The 24807-nt window shown below is 32.2% G+C and overlaps 2 protein-coding genes across 8 annotated transcripts in view; both read left to right on the forward strand.

Annotated features, from left to right (window-relative positions):
• The first annotated feature begins 3253 nt into the window (after nt 1–3253).
• LOC135134411 (AMP deaminase 2) overlaps nt 3254–24807 on the forward strand; it is a 31136-nt gene continuing 9582 nt past the window's right edge. Inside the window, exons 1-3 of one of the 7 annotated variants that reach the window (XM_064063091.1) lie at nt 3254–3348; nt 3401–3438; nt 23641–23791. In XM_064063091.1, coding sequence (XP_063919161.1) covers nt 3414–3438; nt 23641–23791 — 176 coding nt within the window. In that variant the 5' untranslated portion in view covers nt 3254–3348; nt 3401–3413. Of the gene's footprint in view, nt 3439–13877; nt 14282–17916; nt 18209–23149; nt 23235–23640; nt 23792–24807 lie in introns of those variants that run through there. The other 6 variants (XM_064063092.1, XM_064063090.1, XM_064063088.1 and 3 more) reach the window with 6 other exon arrangements.
• Nucleotides 4433–7642, forward strand: LOC135134467 (putative mediator of RNA polymerase II transcription subunit 26). The gene is made up of 3 exons (XM_064063151.1): nt 4433–4930; nt 4997–5059; nt 5110–7642. Exons 1-3 carry the CDS (start codon nt 4860–4862, stop codon nt 7457–7459), a joined length of 2484 nt encoding a protein of 827 aa, XP_063919221.1. The 5' UTR covers nt 4433–4859; the 3' UTR covers nt 7460–7642.

The raw sequence follows: 24807 nt of genomic DNA on the forward strand, positions 1-24807 counted from the left end.
TGAAAAATGGCGGGATGCGTTCAGATGCAAATGGTGGACCTCAAGGTTGGAAAAGTACAGCTAAATAAAACACGAAATTTATGGAGGACACAATTATTCCTCCATTGACAAAAAAAAAGCTGCGACTAAGTTGTGTCGGGTGAGGACACCCCTTAATGCTCAGCTCCAAAAAAAAACTTTGAATGACTTGGAATGAAATCGAATTAAACGTTTTGAATCAATACAAATATTCGAATATCACAAATTTAACAAAAACAACGGTCGCAAACTCGCAGATGGGTCTCGACTATTGGGTCAAGTCGACAGTGTTACGTCATCTCGGCCGCCTCTGATGTGCAAGCATGTGTCTTTTGTGCAGATTTATCGCGCCAGCTCGACTAGGAACCACGCACTCCGCTTCCGCCACGTGTTTCTGTGTTATTTATTAACCTCAATTCCATTTATATGTTCAAATCTTATAACTTATAACTGATATTAAACTACAACTGAACAAGTGTCAAAGTTTCAAAAGAGCAATTAACATTTAAATTCGCCATACAATCTTGTGAAATTTTAAACAACAAATAATTCTTATCTGAGATTAAGATTGGATATCAGACAATTTATGATGAAAGCATTAATCAACCAAATATTTACAAAATAAAAAAACAGCAAAGATTTATAAAAACAAAAGATCTGGTGTGAAATAAAACTTGTGCAAATAAAATATTACGTAAGGTTAAAACTGCAGAGCATGGAAGTTTACGTTCAATTTAAATTATACAACAAAGAGAATTACTGAGAATTCTAAGATAGAGAAATTGTATGAGGTGAAAAATTGCAAAGCTAACAAAATTACATAAGGTTAATATGTGCCACACTTTATCAGCAATCTTGTGTGAAGAATTAAGAAGTGTTATAATGTGACGCTTAAGTAGGTATTAGCATCCAGAAACCTTATTCGTTATTAGACAAACAAAAAACAAACGAGTCCTGACTAAGTGAATTTCATGAAATCTCCTAGTAAGTGATTAATCTAAATAAATTCCTAATTGTTAAATTGTGTTAGAACTAGTTAACGATTAAACTCCTAACATGAACTGTGAATTTACAAACAATGAATCAAATTCACACGTGTTAGCGTCGGTCAGAAATTCGCATTTTTCCGATTAGAACGCCGCAAGAATTAGCTACGCCTGTTGGGAAACTGTGCGTCGTCGTCGTTACGATTAATTATCGTTAAACAAAGGCTTCCTCCCTTTATTAACTACCAAGCCCACTAACTTAACCCAGCTAACTTACCGCGCCTTTTCACCATGCTCTCACTCACGTAATCAAAACAACAGTGCCCCTCTCACCTCTCTACCAAGCCGCCCTCTTCAACCAACCCTCTAACTAAATTTCCAAGCAGAACTACACACTATCCAAAAGTGCTAACGTGCACATGATTGCCTATGTTTAACGATTTTTTTTAATGTTTTTTTTTCTTCAAATTTAAATTATTCAAATGTGATTTCGCGCCGCTGTTAATTTTTTTTTTCAGCGCGAAATTTTGATTCAAATTCGGTCACCACAATGTATAATACATTACAATTATAGTTAATTAGACCTACAAATAACTAGCAAATAAAAGGTCACACAATAGATATCGACTTTTCTGATCCACTGACAGTGATACTATTAACAGGTAAAAGAAACTCGGATTTTGATAACCTCAAAATGTTCGTGCTAAGTAGAAGTAGAAGTAGAAGTAGTAAGTTAGCAATATCTTCCCTATATTTCAAAATAACAATGACAGTTAATTTTACTAACAAGCAATAATTCCAATCTTTTCTGTAGTGCAGTGTGAATATTCTGGTCTCTGAAAAATAAGTTTGGCGTAGGTAAAATATACTGTTGTGATGTCGTTAAGCAAAGAAAGAAGTTGTAAAATGCAAATTTTACAAGAATGTCTGTCGTCTGTTGGCGATTTTATTAGACAAGTAATCTCCGAAACTACAGGACAGACAGTTTTAAGGTTTAGGTTATTATAAACATGATAAATCGTCAATAAAAATTTATCTGTTTATTTTCTTCAAAAATTTGATGACGTCGTACTTATGGTTTATCATTATACATTCATATTTTCAGAATAACTTACTTATACAAGGTGATTTGAAAAATTAATTAATGCAGTCATTTATTTTATGGATTAAATCAAAAACAGTGTATCCGATTTTCCTGAAATTTTGAGAATGCAGTTCTGTATCTCTCCAAATTGACATATGAGTCCTTGCTAAAAATTTGATGACGTCATCACAAATTTTATTATGGAAAACTTATGCGATCCATTGCTAACTTTATTTTAATTTAGAAAAAGGAGAAAAAAATAAAATTTGAAATTTCCAATTTTATAATTTGTCTGAGAAACTGGATTTGTTTGGTTGTACCTCAGAGGTGAGGGAAGTTCTCTCTAAAAAACTTGAGATCATCTTAATCATTTCTTGATTAAATTACTAAATTTAAGAGGGTTAAAAGAAATGCTACAGCGTCCACTTAAATGACAACAATACGTTTCCTCAATTATTACACAATCGTCATAACTGTTCGATTAAATTCAATTAAATTTAAGGATTGGGTATTAAATAAACCCTACAGTAGAATTTTCTTCCGGTTTAACTGATTTTCATGGCCTGCTAACACGCTTTCTTAAGTACTGATATTATCCTACGTATTACCTAAATAGGATTTGATTTTTGTTCTTCCGCCGATAATTTAGACTGAGAGATCTATAAATTCATCCACTAGGTACAGATTATTACAAAATGTTGTAAGAAATCTGTTGATGCACCATTTTGTAGTCGTACCTACATTTCTGCCTCTAACAAAAGAACTAAATTTTTTGTGCATGTATAGCAGTGCAAATTCTCCAATTTGATGATCTGTTAAAGTGATTATGGAGTGTTGAACTTTTAGATAAGAAGATTTACTCATTCCTTTGTAAGTTCGTTTCCAACTGCGTCGGCACCCGTATTACATTTTCAGGCCGATTCAACAAACAATTTCTGTTACGTGCAAAGTTTAAAAAATAGTCACAACATTTTTCAATAACACTATAATAGACTTTACACCACAGAAACAAATAAAATAAGAAACAATTAAAATAGAGACGCTTTTATATACCGGCAAATTTGGTAAAGATAAGTACGTAGTTCGGGACTTAATACTGGCCTGTACAAACTTACCTCCTCATAAATGTCTTTATCTTTATCATTATCACTTCGTGCTATTATCATCACCACTTATTGTTAGTAGTGTAGTTTTTGGCCTCGGCATGAGATCCTGGTGTAAAATCGGTACAGAATTTGCATTAACAAATTGTGATAGTAGGTACATCTGTTGTCAGTTACAGTAATCCAAGAATAACAGTTCATTTCTACAGTTTATAGAATTAAATGGCGTTTAATTCAGGAGTGATGGGTAAGCGAAATATTACAATAAGATTATTTTACGAATCATTGAGTTCAGATTTTCGTAATCACGAAAATACAGATTTCCTGTTTCCGTTTGTGGTTTGTCATCTGTTTATCAGTTCAAATTTTTTCATTGAATGGTACACTGACAGTTTATTAAAGCCGAATAAGTACCTAATCCACAAAATTATAGCACCAATTGTTCTGAAATTGCAAATGTACATTCGGGTTATCATAAAAATGGTACAAGGCTAATCAGAATTTATCTATTAATCCCTTTCAGAAAATGTATAAATCTATTTCACAGTTTTATGTAGTCGATTTCATCTGAAATATAGGTACAGCATGACAGACGGTAACGGAAAATTTGTATTTTCGTATTCCACGAATTATGAAACGCCACAAAAATACAAAATTATTTACTTTCGATTATTAGATGAAGATAAATTTATACTATTGGGTGACGATTAATTGACTGATGATACTAAAACTAAAATTGCTCGGGAATCTCTTTTCATTGAAGAATACTCAAAGATTAGATAGGTTATTCCGGTTTTCTGTCTTATCCAGAAATAACAGGTGTACCAAAAATCTAATCATTATAGCTACGTTTTTTTGAAACTCCGGAAGAATTACTGGTCATTATTTCAAGAGATTTTTCGCCTCTTGTTATCAGATTCCGGGACAGATCTTACAATCAAACATAATTAAAGTTGGAAGACCCTCATTATTGTAGAAGGATGCATAGGAAATTCCTTCATACTTGTACGCAGATTTACTTTGACTTGTTTGGTTTTAATTATTTTAATTGAGGAATTTCATTATAGTACTTGGTACTGTAACGAATTCGTTTTAGTCCTCAGTCCTATAAACCATGTCATTTTAATACTTAAACTGACTTTCATAATGTTGTTATTATGATATGATAGCAGATAAACATACAAATGCAACTTGAATTGCACTATAAACAGAATTTTGTGAGTAAGGTCAAGTTTAGTATCTTTACTGTCCTGGTACGAAGGATCGCGTGCGCCCTTGCCACAGATAAAATATTTGCGGATATTTTATATCGACTTTCATAATATACCAGAATGACGGGAACATCTTTCAAGTATCAAACTTCAAACCAAGCTGTCGTTTATGTCGGTTCTATCGCAATATCGGTAAACGATAATAAAGTGATTAATTAAAATTGAAATACACGCGAACTCTTGATTAAATCTTACAATTAAATAATCAATGTTCGACTAGTTTGAAAGCAGGTAAAATTGCTACATTCGCTCAACCCTGTCGTGCGTCACGTAATAACGTCGCGCATACATGATGTGGGTACCTGTGTTGACGTCAGACTGAATTCGACTCAAAACAGTGGTGTGTTTAAGTGAATTTATTTTTTGTTTAAATTCAGTTGAAGAAAACGGCTTAAACATGTCGATTAGTTTTAAAACGGAAGAATATTATAAAAGGTTTATAGAACTGCAGGAAAAGCTGAGAAAGAGGTAAGTTTTCCTTTGTCTAACCCTTTGTTTGTATTGTAGCTAAATTGGGTCAAACTATTATTTTAGTGAGGAGGAACGCTTAAAACTCGAAATGAAATTTAACGAAATGGTTCGAATTACTAGAGAGGAGTAGGTATGTTCTTGGTAAAATAGTTTCCATATTTACTCTTCCTTTTAAGAGAACAAACACATTATCGAAAATTGAGGGCACAATACAAACGATTTCTGGAAGAAGACAGACGGCGGCAAGACAGAAATGAACGTATTATAAGAAGTTTAGAAAGAATCGAAAGTCGAGTTTCGATGTTGGTAGCAAAAACAGAGAGATTTAAATTGTTGCGAAAACAGTATCAAACTCTTATGGATAGAGTCTATAGAGATAATCAAATAAAAAAGGAAGAAAGCTTACCCCCACGTACAGTAAAATTAGACGAGAGGAAACCACGTACTGATGATAACAGTGACATAGTGCAAACGTATCTTCAAAACCTTTCGTCAAATAAATTAAGAGAGATGTTGAAAAAAGAAGAAGAAGCCAGAGCAAAACTTCCAACGACTACAATAACTGATCATGACGAAAAATATAATTATTCTGACTTGCACGCGTTCACCGATGCCGAATTTAGACCTAATTACGCAAATACAATTGCAGATGATATAATGAACTCCATTTATTTGAGAAACCGGCCATTACATGATAGTAATAAACTAAATCAGCCTAGAGAGTTTAATAATAATATTTCAGTGACACCTGTTGGGCCGCCAGATGAGTTTCGACCTCAAACCTTAAAGAAATACGATGACTTTATCGGAATTTCTCCCCAACGTTTTAAAAAAGATGAAACCAAAAACATTATTTCAGGAGCTGAAGATACTGAAACTGATGATTTTTCTGAATCGGATGAAATTCTCTACAAGAATCCTACTGAATTTAATAAAACTAAGCGCCAAAACTTGAATCAGTTTGATAAAAACAAAATCAGTCACGATATAACTTTCAATGACCCATTTAAAACAGATGAAATAGAAAACATATCGAATAAACAACCCTTGAAAAACATAACTGCTGCCGCTATAGAATCTTCAGCTGAAAAACCAAAAGATGAATTTGATACATCTGCTGAAATTAAAGATTCTCCAGGTGACGTTCACGAACAATTTATTTCGAACATTGCTTCTGTGGATGACAACATTTGCGATAATATCTCAAAAGATGTTGAAATCTCTGAAAACGAAGATTTTGCTGAAAAAAGTTCTAAACTTCCGGAAATCTCTTCCGAAGATGATATTTTACAATCAAAAGAGTCAATTATGCAGCCTGTAGTAACAACTAATGAAAATAATATCACTTCTAATACCCAGGAAAAAACTGAAACTCCAGACGTAACTGAAGAATCTAAAAACGACCCTGATAAACAGAAAAATATTGAAGATATTGTGCAAGAAAGGTCCCTTCATATGGAACCTGAACGTGAACCGTTACAAGAATTTCCACCAGAGGAAACATTAGAACAGAATATAGAAATCTCTAATGATAATGAATTACAAAAACAGGAATTCTCAGAATTTGCGAAGAATGAAATACCATCCACAGACGCAAATGAAGAAGTTCTAGAAAATAATTATCAGCAACAACCTCCACAACAATATTTGGAAACTGAGCACCCAGCAGAAACGAATTATGAGGAAAGTAGCAATAAAGATTTATCGGAAACAAAGGTCAACGAACCAGTTCAACAGTACGATGAAACTAGTCATGCGGAATCTTATGATCAATATAATCAGCCTATATATGACACAAATAATCCTGATTTTCAGCAATTCGATCAAAACGGTCAGCCAGTTCAGCTTTATGACGAACAAAATCAGTTTGTCCAAAATTACGATGAGTCCGGTCAGCCGATTGGTCAGTTTGACGAAAACTCTCAACCTCTTCAACAGTATGATGAACATGGACAACCAATTCAGTCATATGATGAACAAGGACAGTTGATACAACAGTATGATGAACATGGTCAGTTCCTTCAACACTACGACGAGAACGCCCAATATGATGAACACGGTCAGTTAGTGCCGCAGTATGACGAACAAGGACAATTAATTCAACAGTATGACGACAGTGGGCAAGCAGCACAACATTATGATGAACAGTACGTCGAAGGTCAGTCACAGTACGACGAACACGGTCAGCTAATTCAGAATTATGACTATTCGCAAGCTCAACCTCAGTATGATGAAAATGGTCAATTAATACAACAGAATTTTGATGAACAACAATATTATCCTCAACAGTATGAAGAAAATGTGGAACCAGCTGATGGTCAACATAGTGATAATCCGTCAGTTCCACAAGACGTCGAAAGTGGTAGTGGTGTTAATGTTTCGAAAGAACAGGAAGAGATCAAGGAAGAGGAACAAGAGGTTAAGAAAACTAGCAATGTGATGGAAATGCTGGACACCGATACTGAAAGTGTCAAACAAGATACAAAAATTTCTCATGATAGTGATTTCGATTTTAGTAATGGATAAAATGTAACACTCAAATTCTAAAACAGATCTGCTAGAATTAAAGATAACTATAGCTATATTTTTAACTGCATCTAGTCAGTTATTGATTGCGTAAATTGTAATATGTAATTATTGCACTGGGACAAAATATGTATTTCTCAGTATTGTAATTTTAAAAACATGTTGATTAAATCTTTTGTGAAATATTTGTTTTATTTAATAGTTTTACTAAACGAAAAAATCCAGAAAGAACACACAATATAATAACAAAGTAATTAATATAGATAAAAAAAAGTTGTTTAGACAGAACTTTTCTTGTTCCTAAATCACAAAGTTTATATTTTTATGATAAGTTTAAATACCTAAAAACAGTAGTACTATTAAATAACAAGTAAACAAGCGTGATATTGGTATGGTTGCATTTATATTTTTTTAATAAATGTAATGACGTCATCAGCGTTTTACGTATATCGTTTGTACAGGTAACATTAATAATAGTAATACATACTGTATTCTCAAAATTTTAAGAAAATCAGATAAACCGTTTTTGATTAAGTAAAATATATTCCTTCTTATATTTTTTAAAGACAACCTGTATAAGCATTTCTAAAAAAAGGAGTGTTTAAAGAAAATATAAGTATCGAGACACGTTACGCTTGTTATTTTAAATGAAATTTATTTCACAAAATTTTCAGATGACGTCATAAAGGTTTTGGGAACACAGATGAATTTGAATTAATGTTCACGACAGTGAAAATCTATAAAATTTAAAGCAATTGGTTTTGTAGTGTCTAAGATGAATTATAAAATTTTGTTATACAATTTTGATTTTTTCCCAAACACTTACATGAGCAAAGATAAAAATAAGATTGGATTAATAAACTACAGGTATATATATTGCTACGAAATAAACCCATACGCCGCCTATGGGTTCTCGTATGTACGTCGCCGATGACTCATTATCGGCGACGGCGGCCGGAGAAAAGCCTGGAAGCGGAAGTCGCGAATGGGCGCCCCAGAGAAGTCTAGAAGCGGTGACGTAGGCGTTTCGCTGGGAACCACCGTCGGGAGCAGGGAGGGTAGGTCGAACAACGAGAGCTGAATTTAGTTAACAAGTCGAGTCCAACGAGTGTCGAGAGAATCTAGTGAGTTGGGCCGGAATTAATTTGTATGTAATCGCTGTGTGATTAGATGTGTAAATTCGAAATATATTAGCAAAAATTTGAAATGATGTTGTCACATCTGTGGTGGTGGGGATGAATACACGGACTCCACTGAGCATTTTACCATCTGCACGATGAACCTAAAACAAAGCTGACGTTGCAAAAATCGACAGGCAACAGGCGACAGACGATAGACAGCAGACAGATGGGTAAAAGAAATCTGTGCATAAGCAAGGGAAGTATTGTAATAGCGTCCGTCTGATAAATGACATAGCTCCTAGAGTATGGAAAAGTAGGTCTCCCGTTTCCGTGTATCGTCTGTCGTTTGTTCAGTACTACTGAACGAAATGTTGTGAAATTTTAGATGTATTTTAAGATTATCGTATAAATGGTATTTACAGGGTGAGCCACTAAGCGCGCTGTCCTAGATATCTTATTAATTACACTAGTTTACAAATTTAAACTTTTTTTCATATCCAAAAATAAAAAAAATATTTTTTGCTTCCAAATTACTTACTGACAACAAATCCAAAAACGGATAATCTGTATCACGTCAGGTTTTTTCATAAATCCAAAATAATGAACTTTGCTTTTACCTTCACGTTAGTGTTAGACTGATTTATGTTAATGCACCATTGTCGCATAAAAAATGTCTTCGAGATCGTGCAAAGTAAGTGCAAATCAGTTTTGTTACGTTTGTAGTAAAATTATAGTACCTAAAGCGGGAAGACCTGTTCAAATATGCTTAAAAAGAAGGTATCAAGGTTTTTGGGACGAAAATGTGTTACTGTTGGTCTATTATAATCATTTGTAATTTTCAGTCATAATGTTTATAATATATACTGGGTGTTACTTTTATTTGATACAACCCCTGTAACTTCTTTATTCTTAAAGATAAACCTGTATTTCTTTGAGCAAATTTGTATCATTGTAAAAGATCTTTGTGAAGCCAACCTCACATTTTTATTATCACATCCCGTAGAAAAATCAAAAGCAACCAATTATTCTAAAAACAGTACTTGAAAAATTTTAAAGAAAATATTGATGACAATCTAGTAGCTTGAATAATTGACACTTATGTTACTTATTTACGTAAATGATGTTTTAAAATAATACAAATTTGCTCCAAGAACTATATGTTCATATATATTTAAAAATAAAAAAGTTACAAGAGTTGTATAAAAGAAAAGAAATACGGGGTATGTTTATATATAGTGAACCAAGACCTATAAGGTTATATGGCCATCATGAAAGTAGTTGACCGCAAATAAATACCTCCTTTGTGTAGTTCGCACTAAGCTTACCGGTTGGCAATAAATCATCTTCTAAACATTTCTTGCTCATATTTAACAGGGCCGGCTTTCAAAGCGAGTGGTTATTTCGGAACCCTCAGCGGCTGCAGGTAGTAAAGAAATAGTGGAGTGGTGGATTTTCATATTTAGTGAAAGCCGCCCCTGAACGAAACCACAAGAGCCGGTCGAGCTGCAGTGGACACGTTATTTACGACCCTAAAACCTTTTCTATTGTAAACAACTTAACTTCGACACAATGGGATGATTTTATGATGGCCATATAACCTTATAACTCTTGGTTCACTATAAATATCTCAAAAACCTGACGTGATGGATTTTTTCTGCTTTCAGATTTGAATTTCTCGAAACCAAATCCTTTAGATTCAACTATTTTTCTCTTTGGATATAAAACCTTGTAAACTAGTGTTATTAGAGATAGAAAAAAGTAAGAGATTAATAAACTTGTACCGCTTTTTGAGTAGCCTATATTTAAATTGTTTTCGACTATACAGAGTGGTTTGTTTTCGACGTATAATACACAACATAGTTGTTTTATCTATTCTTATTAACCTCTTCCTAGAATTTATAAGCACAGTTTATTTTTGAATTTCAATGCGACAATAATTTTTTAATTTTTCAGTAATTCAGGGGTCCACAAAATCACAACAACGTTATTTTCAAGATCCATTTTGCAATATTTTATGGAGAATTTCGAAAATAAATTGAACAATTCGTACAGTTAAAAATAATTTTAGCATATGGTCTTCAAAGAACTGTAGAACTGTACAAGTTTAGTTCTAGATTTTTTTCTATTTATAATTATAATTAATTGATATCGAAGAGTGGGCTTAGAGACTGACCCTGTATATAAAATGGTTCTAGAAATATTTAAAAAGAGAGTAATAAAATATCCAAATATTTTTAGAACCACTCTACTAGTGCACAACGAAAACGGTTTTTAGATATAGTAGTCCAAAAGCTATAAGGTTACATGGACATCATAAAATTACCCTATTGTGTCGAAGTTAAGTTGTTTACAATAGAAAAGGTTTTAGGGTCATAAATAGCGTGTCCACTGCAGCTCGGCCGGCTGTTGTGGTTTCGTCCAGGGGTGGCTTTCACTAAATACATATGTAAATTCACCAATCCATTATTTCTTTACTACCTACGCCGCTCAGGGTTCCGAAATAACCACTCGCTTTGAAAATCGGCCCTGTTAAATGTGAGCAAAAAATGTTTAGAAGACGATTTATTGCCGACCGGTAAGCTTAGTGCGAACCACACAAAGGGGATATTTATTTGCGGTCAACTACTTTTATGATGGTCATATAACCTTATAGCTTTTGGACTAGTATATAACAAGAAAATAAACTGATTAATTTTATTATGGTATTTAAGGGTTCAACGTACCTACCCATCGTAAATCATTCTTTGTGTCCTATTGCTCAGGATTAGGTACGGACACAAAACATTTATTTATGATTTATTTAAGGGATAGTAGTAATTTATAATCGTGGCAAATAGAAGTGACAGATGTGACTTTTAAAACCGTCATAGGATTATCACAAAAGTGTGAACTTCTGTCAAATAATGTTTATTACCCTTCTATTTATGAATAAACACCTCTACAGGCCAGATAGAAAAGACCAAAGAATTATTTTATTAATGTTTTGTATACTATGTTACAATTTAAACTATTTGTATCTTATAAAAACAATTAAGACTGGCCAGTATTCACTTCCGAGTGTAAGCGAAGGAAATATTGTAATCGAGTTCATCGGACGAATGGCCACTTTTATGTTTCCTCGACGTTTCATGACCCCCTACAGTACGAAAAAAGTAGTCTTTCGTTTCCGTTTGTCTGTCTGTCTGTCTATATCCATTTTTATTAGATACGTAATCTCCGGAACTGCTCGACCGATTGTTGTCAAATTTTGTATGTATATTAGAAATATCATGTCGATGGTTAAATGCTAACCAAAATTTAGCTAATCATCCCCACCAACAATTTGATGATGTCATTCCAATGAATGGTATTCTAAAATGATTTGAATGTTACACAAAAATATACTCATATTCTTGTAGTGTACGAACCTACTTTCAGTTTTTTCGCTAAACGTTCAAATATTCGCAAAAACATTTGCAAGGTATAATAACGTTTTATTCTCGACACGGTTTGAATGTCTCTGTGGCGCAGTGAGTGCATCGTAGAGAGCGGCGAGCTGGTGGTTCTGCGATTGTGGTTCGATGCCGAACTTGTGCAAAATATGATGAGTTTTTACTTGTGATTTATCATTGCATTTACATTTTTAGATTTGCTTAAACAGGTGGCTAAAAAAATGAATGAATGAGACATCAATTTATTTTATTTATTATTTATAATTTTGGGAATACAATATTGTTAGTTTTAATATAACACTGCACCAATCCAAACTGATATACGTGCCCTTGCAAAAATGTTGATGACGTCATCACAAAATTGTGTAAAGAAAAAACTCAACTCGAAAATGCTGAATATATTTCATCGTACTTCAGGAGCGAGGAAAATGCTGTCGAAACAACTTTCGACTAATTTTTTTTTTTAATGAGAACAAGACCAAATGTCAAACGAAGCTGTGTTCACTATTCTATAAAAACCGCTTAGCTTTTGTACCACCATAAAACGCTAACCAAAATTTGTTTGATCGCCCCAACAAAAATTTGATGACGTTATCTCAAAATTTCGCTAGCTAAATGTTATTTAAATTCTATAAAATCATATTTTTCTAGAATTGTGATTTATTAGGCCATCTTTATTTTTTCTTTAGGCACTAGAGTTTTGGAAAAAATCTATAACGATATGTTACAATTTAAAAACTCCAAAATCGATTGCTCTGAAATCTTGCAAACGCAGAAACGATATCTCCAAAGTGGTAAATTGCTAATTAAAATTGATCTGTTAATTATCTCTAAAAATTTGATATCGTTATCACAAAATCTTACTGGATAAATCCTGCGAAATATTATGTGTCTACACTTGTGGTTTATCACTGCACCAGTATTTTTCAGACTAATCAGTGTATTTAAAAAAAAATAATGAGCAGTTTATTTTTTATTGAATGTTGGGTAATAGGGATAAATCTCAGCCCAAGTGGAGTTTCTAACTAAACTTATACTTTTTGTAATTTTGCAGGGGTACAACAGTTTGTGCTAAAAATACGTTCAGTGACTCCAGTTGATTCAGCGATATTTCCAACATATAAAGTTAAATATAGAGAGACAGGTAAACGACATTCAAATATTTTTGGATACAAAATACCTACTACATTCGTTACTTTAATAATTTGGAACAGATGTTCTAAGTTGGCAAGATATATTTTCAAATTTAATCTTACGGAGAATTATTTATACAGCAAAAATTATTTCGACAGTTCAATAAACAATTTCTTTTTGATTTGAGCTTAGAATTCGGTAATGTTGCTGATCACTGTGATATTCTCAGTCGCGAATATTATTTTTAAACTAAATTTGTTGATTTGCGTCAACACATTTTTATGAAATACTATGGGTATATATTTTTGTGTGTGGAGGTGTTGTCTGTACACATTTATTAAAGACATGTGTTGTAAATTTTCGAATATGTAGTTTAATATGTATATTTTTTAATTTGGAAATTTTTGTGTAGCTGAAAGCTTTTTAGCTATGTGAAAATTAAATGAGTTCCTTCCATTATCAAAATTAATACGAGTAAAAGAAATCTAATTACTCAGTTAAGGTAAGAGGCATGTTAGTTTGTGATATACTCCGTAGCAGACGTTATCGATTTTGTAGGCGAGTTTATGACCTCGAATTTCCATTTACAGGAGCTCATTAATTTGCATATTATTTTTTTATTTAGAAGAACAATGGATCCTGAATAACATTTAATGGAATGTTTACTTTTGCTTAAACTATTTATAGTACTTGGAGGAGATAAGTGGCTACATTATAGTATCCTAAGTATCCATAACCCACCTACACTCTCATGCAGTAGATATGTGTGCTCAAAAAATATTTAATCGTTCCACCTTCATTAGTTATCTTTATACCGACGTATCGAAAGCACACATATCCTAAAATCTTCCGTTGCGCGTTTGCTGGAGGCGCCTTTATGCGGTGCCAAAATCAATATTTCCTGCACGAAGTCTGTGTCGGAGCAAACACGCATGGTGTGCGCTCTTTCCGTGGTGTTTCTGACGTGGATTTTTTGTACTAGAAGAGTGTTGTGAAATATTGTTGCATTTTTGTATAAGTGAAAATTATGGCTGAACTATATACTAACGGTTTAAGCAAACCCAAGTGTTCGATGACGTTTTATTCCGAGTACGGCGACGGAGAATCCGAATCCAGTCTTCTTCCACAAAGGCAAGGTGTGTATCATCCCGATTAGTCAATGTAGGTTATGTTTACAATGCATTTAACCATGCTTGCACTATTAAAAATTGTTTTTGGAAAATTGTAATGTCGCATGTGATTTTTGCAAAGTGCGAAACGAACATTTCAAGCGCTCTCTTAAATGATTTATTATATTTAACATAAAGAAGTTTGTGTAACACTAATTTTAATTAGTCAATGAAACGGAAACGGTAGTGTTAGAACCAAATTTTCAAGTATTTGTATGGTGTATATTGTTGTTGTGTAATGGCACGTCAGTCTGTGAATTTTAAAATGCTTGAAATTATGCAAATTTTACGGAATAAACATGAGCAGAATTAATGTTACGTTATTTGTGTTAATTACCCACACTCGCTTGTGCAGGTTTTGATCGTAATTGATTTACTTGATCTACACGCGTTTACTTTTGGCATAAACATGTATGACGAGGGCGTGCCCTTGCATTTTGGATTGAAGTATATTTATAAACTTTTTTGCGCTCATTAAAACCACTTAAAACCGTCGAAATATGCGTCGAAAATGGTCAGATGGTGGAAAACTGCAACGCGAAGAAGTAGCTGGAGCTTGAAACGACGCTGTTCTGCAGTTTGGTTTTATAGCACAGAGCGAGTAGTTACGTCATCTGGTTACCATCTGCAAAAAGTGGCATTAATGTGCACCACATCATTACCCAACTGTTTTGCACTGAGAGATGGAGGTTTTTCGTAGTTGTCAGTTAAACTAAGTTTTGAAGGAAAAAAATTGCTGTTCGCAAGATAACTAATCTGTATAGTGCCAGTGGTCCGTTTTCTTTTCCCTTAATTAATATTTGGAGACGTTCATTAATTTTTTTTTCTTTGTCCGATGCTTCTGCCCTATTTTCTCACTCATTGTAATCAAAATTTTAGACAATGAATGACTTGGACAAAAGGAAAAGAATACGACCCTATGTCAATAAGTTCCCTAATTGTCTGGTAATTGTTCCTGTTTGATATTTGTGGATTTAGTAATCCTTACCTACAAAGTATTTAATACTAAGTCCTCATTTCGAATAACAGTTACCCGACGTTTTCATAACACTTAATTTTATAATTAATAAAAATACTTGTGCTGCTAGCAGCAAACAGTTTATAGAAGACTAGACAGCTAGATTTACAAAAACTATTGTCTATAAATTAAAAGAAATGAAATAACACTATAAAGAAAATCAAAAGTAAAATTCATGTTCTAATATTAACAAAACCCGTAATTATTACAAAACAAGTTTTTTTTCTCCCAATATGTATCTCTTTTTATTAAAATTTAAAATAAATATACTAATTTGTGTAATACTTACATAAGTGTAAATATTATTATTAAAATGATAAAACAAACAAATTTCTGATTATCAGTTAACCATTCGTTGATCTACATGTTGTTGTTGATGCTTTGATTAAATACGTGTGTATGAATTTAATCAGTGTGTGATATTTGAGTAGGCAACTATATGTATATCTACAATGTACATATGTCATGCTTTTATTACCAACATTGTAACATGTAGCATGAAAAAGTAAGTCCCCGTTTCCGTTTGGCTGTCTGTCTGTCGTCTGTATTGATTTTTATTAGGCAAAATCTCCGAAACAACTGGACCGACCGTTGTCAAATTTTGTATGTTCATTAGAGGATAAAACGCTAACCAAATTTTGTCTAATCATCTCCATCGTCATCTCAAAATTTCGGTTGGATATCTGCTTGAAATTTTATTTCATCTTATCCGTCCCTGTGTGGACTGTCTTCCCTTGAACATAATGGGGTGTTGCTTGCTCCACTTTAGCAGTTTGCACATATCTTTATTTTAACTTATTGGGATTATCATAAAAAATACAAAATTAAATTTTATAATTTTTCGAAGAAGCTGTATTTGTTCGACTGTACTTCAGAGGCGAGGAAATTTAAGTAACCTTAAACCAATTCTTTGTATCTTCCATAGTTTAAGACCATAATTATTATTTTGTTGCAGATAGTATTTATGCACACAGAAATCTGTAAATTATAATATCTGCTTTCAAAGTCATTAAATGAATGTTTCAGTAATGGGCTATATTTGCAAAAATAACCTTGAATCAAGTAGTAATTATGTGCATAAGAATAAATAATAACTGTTGCGGATAAACAGGAAAGTCGTTTTGGAAACAGAAACGGATGTGTGTGTTGCCCCATTTAGTATGTATAATTATAGGTGTGATGTTGAAAAAATACTCCAGTGCAATTTCCGTTTCGTACAATGGCGTTGCTCTTTTTGTGTGTTGGGTTGATGTATTGGTTTTTTCCAAGTAAATTCTAAATATAGTTTTATTCATGTTATAGCTCTTTTAATAAAAGTCATAGGTACTCAAAGAAATTCAACGAAAACATATGTCACAAACGCGTATTTATTCCACATTGTTGCGCATCAGAAACGAAAGTTTTTCATTAAGCGAATGTATAACTGGTTGCCTAAGATTGCAAGACATGCATGTTAAAATTGTATGTACACAGATCATTAAAAAAAAAAGGTCTGGTAGATATAGCAGTTATTAATGGTAAGCACAGAACATAGAATTGGTAAGCTCCTGTTTTTTTACTCTCTAACACTGTTTACATTTTTGTATCGTAGTTAATTATTTATTATTTATATGAATCATTAATATAATGTATTACTATTCAATTATCTATTTAAGTATTTATTTATTACTTAAATAGAAAATATAATTTAAACATCACATTGTGTGTTAACAAGAATTGAGACATAACAGATGTGCGTGTTGTTGGTTGAGGCATAGTAGATGCGTGGATATACATGTGCAGTTTCCAAAGTTTGTTAAGGCTGTTGCTACAACCAAACGAACAAGAAAATGTTCACCTAAGCTCGGAAGAATCAATAGTAAAGTAACAGTAAGCGTTCTCCGTTATTTGGCGTTGGTACTTAGGGAGGTTTAAAACATAATAAGTAATTTTCCAGTTTTTAATTTTTTTTTTTTAAGAAACAATTGTAACAGTTTTTTAGTATTTCAGAGTACGTAAAAAACAAAAATATAGATTCCACTTTCCATATGTCTGTTTGTAGTTCAGTGGCGATTTTATTATAGTGAACTGGTTTATTAAACAAAATCCGCTGTTTGTCAAGTCTAATTGTTTTGTCAATAAAGTCGTATTTATTGTTGACAGGACTAGTTAATTTATTTAAAAATCACATGATAAATAACAAACAATTTGATCGATTTTGCAAACTTATGAACATTTTAAGAGATAATTAAAATGTAAATTGTTTCAAATAGGTATTACTATTAAACAAAGTGGAACATTTTAATATTTGCTCTATCAGAGTGATCCATGTTCACCATAACTGAAGCTGTCATTAGTTGTCAAATCTGATGAGCACTAGAGGTAATCCACCGCCAGACGACGACAGTTCAAATTCACTTTGTCATTCAGGTAAGAAGGAACGTAGTACCTACACTAAACTACTTTGCAAAATTAAGTTAGCCTTATACCTACCTTGCTAATTAACTGATTATCGCAACCTTGAGCACTGTGGATTTTGTGATAATTTACAATAGGTGGATTTCAAGTTCGCTTATAAAGTTTGCGTACAACATTTTGCAGTTCCTCCATGACAAGTTCAATATTTAGTTTAATACCTGGTAGCTAGTGTTTTTCCTAGTTTATTTTCGTTCTCAGAATTTATTGTTAGAAATCGAGTTCGTATTTTTGGCTTGTTGTTCATGTGCCAGGCTGTCCGCGGTTTAGTTTTTATCGAATATTCCACATGTAAAGTCGTTGCTCGAACAAAATGTGTTCCCGTGGCGTATACCTTCCCAATCCTGATGAAATACAAATTGTAAATGCTCCTTCTTTTTTAAGAGTGAATTCATTTGTTGATGAAGATACTGTGGCTTCAGGTAATGTCGCTTTTATTCTTAGACTAATTATATAATAAAACATCGGGTTAGTCAATCGATGCGTGAAGTATATTTTTTGTGTAATTTTATTGCTGCAAAACATGGAGGTTTTGATCAATGTATTATTCAGTTGTAAAATACAAACACTTTGTTGTGTATTTTAATTTTTTAGCACTAATTTTAGTGTTATTTTTGAGATAGCTAAACTTTGAAGTTATTAAGTTTAAGTTCGATTTCTTTAGACGACATATTAGATTTTAGAATTTCTAAAACTGCTAGAAATTTGTGTTTTGGATATTTATTATTATATCTTTTGTGATTGTGACCCACAACTGTCACATGATTGCGCATGACTTGGAACTATAGAATGTTCCCATAATTCTATGTGTAGAGTGTCCCAGTTAAAACACCGCGATCTCTTGAGAAAATTTAGAAATATTGAAATTCTGTAAACGTCATTGCTTTTAGCTTGAAGGGGTTTGTTTTAATGGATTTGGATAGATTACTAAAATAACGATTTCAATAATATAAAATACTTCAATTTGAAGTTGATAAAAAAATAAAATTTATACATTTTTACTTCCCGAACGTACAGCGTAAGCGACATTGTTATCAAGTCCATCGAGTCACTTGTTACTTTCATGTTTACTCGATGTTTCATATAAAAAAATACATACCTCATTAAACAGATTGTGAACAGAATCAAACACTAAGTAAAACGGTTTCTAAACAATTAATAATATAATATATGAACATTCTTGCGAAAAAAATATTTGAAAAAATGTAATTTTTTCTGTTCCACGAAAAATCAAAAGGAAAATATTGTCTAAACATATGCACATGAAGTAAAGAGTGCATAAAAAATACAACAAAATTCATACTATGTAACAAAAAGACATCAAAATATATTTAAAAAAAACCAAGACCCCGTTTAAAAATAAAATTAAAGCAAAATTAAGCTTCTTCTGCTAGAATTTAGCGAGTTCCCTCTTCTTCATTTGCGAACCCACTGCAACAAAAAACATATGAAATTTTTGTGTACACAAAGGAAAACACCATAGGAGTCGAGTTCTTACACACTAATTTTTAACAACGGTGCAAATCAACATTTTTTTTAAATAGATACGATTTAAAAAATACTGATCAGAAGAAATTTTGGAATCACAAGATTTTATAATAACATCATGCGATTCTTTGTGAGGATGAACAGAAAAAAGTTGGTTTACCATGTATGTAACAGACTCACAATACAACCAAAAATTCATAGTTTAACAGTTTTGCACAATATTTGTCTAAAAATTCTCTAACACATAGATAGACGGAAACAGAAAATATCGACTCGTATTCCATAAACTGGGGATGATCGAGAAAACAAGAAATGAAAGTGTAATCCAAATTACCCTGCGCTACACTACGTTTAGAAGTTAAGAACATTCTAAAGTTAATTTAAGCGAAACTTCAATAAACACTTAAAAATAAATATTCCCAATAAACTGAAACATTGAAGGCCACTGTTTTCATGTAAAATGTTTGTCTGAAACTTTTTACTGATTTAGTGAACTTCTTTTAATCTATTTAAGTACGACCCAAATACCAAAAATGTTTTCAAAAGAAATCCGAAATTTAAATATTTCATAAAAAAATAATCATAATTGCAATGAATAATAATTGCAGTGATGTATAAAACGTAAACATGTATTTTAATGAGATAAAAATAAAAAAGTGCACGATGTAATCCCAAAGTGGAGATTAGAATAACAACTTGTGGGATTACATCGCACTTTAGTCTTTGGGTGTATATACTATTTTTTGCCCTATTGGAACTACAGATACTAAATTTTAAATTGGAAGAAAATATTTGAAATTACCTATCATCAATCGCGATAGTAAGCCTTGTCGCGTAACCAAAGCTGTAGGTGTAAAGAAAATGAGCCATTTTGAATTTTTCAATGTGTTTATATTACCACTTTAAAGTAAAATGTGTTTGGTTGTAATGGAAACACTTTTTATCCCTAGGCTCAAAAAGAATCACTTTAGTTCCGATTTAAAAATAAAAATATCAATTTTAGTCCCGGGAGGGCAAAAAACCTATTAAACATTCCAAATTATTTCAACCAAAAAGGCTAATTTCAAATAATGAGTTCTTGTTAAGATTGAAATTGAATTGAAAATGAATTAATGAATAGAATAAAAGAACTGAAGAAATAAGGCATAATACATCGAATAATAGACCGATACAGAAAGCCCAATGACAACACTTTAAATCCTGATTTCCTTTCCTTTCGAGCGTATCCTTGCAGACTCCGTCCTCATGGGGACATGACAACACTCACCTTTCACTTTAAGCCCGAAATCAAAATATTTTTAACAAAAATAAACCACTTACACAAACTAATTTACACATCGTACCTCAACAAAATCAAAACCGACTGGGACTGAACAAAAATTTCTCGCCGATACCATTACAGACATTTTTTGCGGAGTTTTTATTCATTAACACATCGCACGGTAAATAAATCTTAATAAAAAACACTAGGAGTAGAACATTATTTATTAGCAGAACATAATTTTCGCGTTGTGTGGATGAATAAGAAATTAGGAATAATGTCGTATACAACTCGCCAAAAGCAGAATTCAATTTTTTTGACCTTTGTAGACTGTGGAAAAAATTCTTCAATGCAGTCTAATAGAATTGTGTTTTCAAATATACAGAGTGTTCCGTTTAAGTTATACAACAATGCTGTTTATGTTCACTTTCCAGGCATATAAGTTTGGAAAACATTGTAGTAGAGTCCATTGGCTATTTTCAACTTTTCTTGACATTTTACAACCCCTAGATGATAAAAAAGAGCTTTCCCTTTTCCATCTGCCGGCCTGTCGTCCGTCGTCTATGGTCTGTTGGTGATTTTATTAGACAGACAATCTCCGAAACTACTGGACTGATTGTTGTGAAGTTTATATATACATATTATTAGGAATATCGTGTAGATGGTAAAATACTAACAAAAATTTGTCTGATCGTCATGTTTAAATTTTATAAAATAATATACTTCGATACTTGTGGTTTACAAATACTCCTTGGTTGTTGACCTAAATATCCAGATTTTTGGGGCAAACATCAGAATTGTATCCCAAAATATTCATAGAAACTACAAAACCGAATACTCTGAAATTTCGTAAATGTTTAAGGTTGTCGTAAGCATGGTAAATCGTTAATTAAAATGTATCTGTTCATCCCCCAATTACCTTGATGACGTTATCTTAAAATTTTGCTGGACTGGATAAATCCTATCTAAAATGTGCAAAAATTATGATAAATTGTACCTAAAAATCCAAAAGAGTATTGTACTTTAGGGGCGTGGAAAGTTCTGTCTAAGTAACTTTCGACAATTTTTTTGAAAAAGTGTTACGCGATGTAAATATATTTCACTATTCAAATGTTAATTTAATCGACAATCGGTAGCAAAACTACAAACAAATTTTACGAGAAGGGCTGTGTTGTGGCCAAAATTTGTTTTATCATTGTTTACTTTTGTTTTATCGATGACGCATTAAAGTTTCCGCGCCTATAAAAGTTTTCTGGCTCGATGTCAAGAATAAATTCAGCTTAAAAACAAGTACTTTTTAATGGAACTGCTACAGAAACAATCTTGTGACAAGAGAATATGTGTAAACAGAATTTTCTCGATTTATTAACACTTGTATATGTATGGACGAAATATTTAATCCAAATAAGTGCTAACATATATAGCTAAAAATTATTCTACAATAATACACATCATTTAAAAAACAATGCTATTCTGTTTTGAATAAACTCCTTCGCTTTAAATTCACTATATGTGTTTCAGTAACAGAGATTGAAATTTCGGTATCTGTCGTTATTTGGCTATTTTTGGCAAAAAAACGATGGTTCAAATCATATATTTCCACAGTGCTAATTAGGAGTAATTGTTTCAGTTATTTTTGCAATATAGTTGGAATGTACTTGGAAATTTCGTATTTATTAAGAGTTTTCGAGTGGCTTGACGATTTATAAGTCTGTAATTGATGCTTAGAAATTAGAGCCAATCCTGGTAGTGTATTGATTTGATTCTCCTCTTACAAGACCAATCTGAAACCTGCGGTTCATTTACACAATCCGTTATAAATATACCGAAGGAGCAAGAAAAACACAATCAAAGGCAGCTATGGATTTTTTGAGAGATGTATTTACTTATTGACCTAATGACATGTTGCACCATTTGAAAGAAAAACATGTGTGATAACTGTATCGCTTACTCTTATATATGTGATTTTCGGAGTGGGTATTTTTTGAAAGATTTGGCAAGCTCTGGAAAATTAAATTTATTGGTATTAATAAATCACTTTATCGTGGTTTTTGAAATAATGTTTGAGATAGTCGTATGATTGAGGATTTGTTAACATGCTAACTGTCGGTTGATAAACAGGTTTAAACAATGTATACATTGTTTGGACTCATCGTAGAATTTATTTTAACTGAGGCTTTACACTGCAAAATATTAATTGCAAAAAATTCTCACAGAATAACACAAACGAAATAAAATTTAAAAGTCTGACTTTGGAAGATAGTCTATTGCCATAGGAAACGTTAATCGTTTCGTCGAAACCGGCTGTTCAGCTAAAATTTTTGGAGTAGAAGGTCGTTTTCTGATTAATTTTAATAGTTTTTCGTAGTAAATGGTTGTTATAAGTAGTACTGAGTTAATGTCAGCATAATTACTATATAGCATTGACATTCTTGTGAGAGTTTATAAAATTTTATTTTAAGGAATGGTGTTTAGTGTTACATATTGTGAAATATTAAGATATTACTTACATGATAAGAGAGTTCAATTCTAATATTCCATTATATTGCCTTCACTTCTGAACTTCAGTGCGACGTGGTTCAGTGCTTCGGAGTTTAACGCTGTTTTCGAAATAATGTTTTTCAATTCGGCTAGTAGTTGTGATAGCTCTTTAGAAAGAAGACAGAGTAGTACATCGGAATCTAACGACTTTAAACCTGGTAATTAATATACTGATTTAACACGCACTACGATTTAGCCTTACCGATGTTGCTATCTAACTTACTATTTTTAGAATGATAAATTCATTCGCAACTTGCATGTCTATGTGTAAATAGTTTTGGAAATTATACAAAAGAAAATCTGTAGCCCTGAAAGTGGCCGCCAACAGTGAATTTGCATTTCTTTCCTGATGTGTTTCATTGTTCAAATATTTTTGGCAACTAAAAATCCGACGAATGACACTGACCTGACTCAATAATTGTGTTATTTTTGCGGAGGAATTTTGTCTCGATGTATTTTTGACCTCAGTTATTTTATACTACAGTGTTTGCACAACATATTTACCATCGAATTGATTTTTCTAGAACATACGATTTATTCACTGCAGATTTTTTTTAATTACAGGCAATGAAAGTCCCTCGTTTATCGCTACTTCACAATTCAATGGAACGCAGCCTGAACTTCCCAATGAATTGTCAGCTCCGTATGAAGTTCCACAATTTCCAATTGAGCAAATTGAAAAGAAATTGGCTATTCAAAGGCAACTGAATGTAAAGTAAGTATTTTTTAATCGTACGCAAATGCTCACATACTTGTATGTTTTCGCAAAATGACGTTTCACTAATAAAATCTACGATAATAATAATTACATAATAGGCACTCAAACTTTACAATCTGCATTTATTAGATTATAAATAAAGTCTGCAGTATATGCAACTGCTGGATAATAATGGTCATCAAAAAATTTCAAACGTACAAAATTTGTATTTTTGTATTAATGTTTCATCAAATATCGTACAGGAGATCTACTGAAAGATTTTTTCGTTTTAATGGAAACTTTAATGAGATACGTATCACCACTGAACAGGGTAAACTGAAAATGCAATTTCTTCCAATTATTTATCATAAAATACTTATTTTAGGGCAATATCTCTAAAAATAGTTATTTCATATTTAGGATTTATTACCTCATTAGTTATTACAGATACCTACTACAGATCAGATGTTATATATGTAGATTTGAACAATTAATTTAAACATACTTATTTATTAAAGCAGTTCAGTATTTTTGTCTTAAAAATGGGTCTTTAACAGTTACGAAAACTGTGCAACTTTAAGTAAATATTTAAAACAATGTATTTTAAAAATAATTGTATGTAAAACAGGTGGCCACTATTTTAGTTTGTGTAATTTTTTTGTTTGAAATCATTATAAACTGTTTGCTTTATTAAGTACACGCAAGTTGAGTATTTGAAATGTTTTCCCTAATTATAATTTCAGTAGTGATAGAATCGTTTGTTCTAGGTGTTTACATTGTCATAATTTATCCACTTTTGTAATACCAGTATTCATTAAAAAGTAAAGCTGTTATTACAGTGTTCTTTAAGGCAAACACATCATTGTTTCAAAAGTTGAAATGACCTACCATTCGTAAAAAGATCTTAATATAATTTATTGAGTAAAGCGCGTTCGTTGAAAACAATAAATTAACTTTGAATCGTGTTATTAATGTTTGGGAAATGTCTGATTTTGTTTTCTGGACGCTTCACAGCTCAATATGAAGAAAGTTTT

Source organism: Zophobas morio, unplaced genomic scaffold, assembly GCF_036711695.1.
Source record: "Zophobas morio isolate AGI-343-1 ecotype UQ-CSIRO unplaced genomic scaffold, CSIRO_AGI_Zmor_V1 ptg000023l, whole genome shotgun sequence".
Lineage (NCBI taxonomy): Eukaryota > Metazoa > Arthropoda > Insecta > Coleoptera > Tenebrionidae > Zophobas > Zophobas morio.

Coding starts and splice junctions, on each gene's coding strand:
- LOC135134467 (XM_064063151.1), top strand. CDS start 4,860: ATGTCGATTAGTTTTAAAACGGAAGAATATTATAAAAGGTTTATAGAA. Junction 4,931..4,996: donor CAGGAAAAGCTGAGAAAGAG/GTAAGTTTTCCT, acceptor CTATTATTTTAG/TGAGGAGGAACGCTTAAAAC. Junction 5,060..5,109: donor GTTCGAATTACTAGAGAGGA/GTAGGTATGTTC, acceptor CTTCCTTTTAAG/AGAACAAACACATTATCGAA.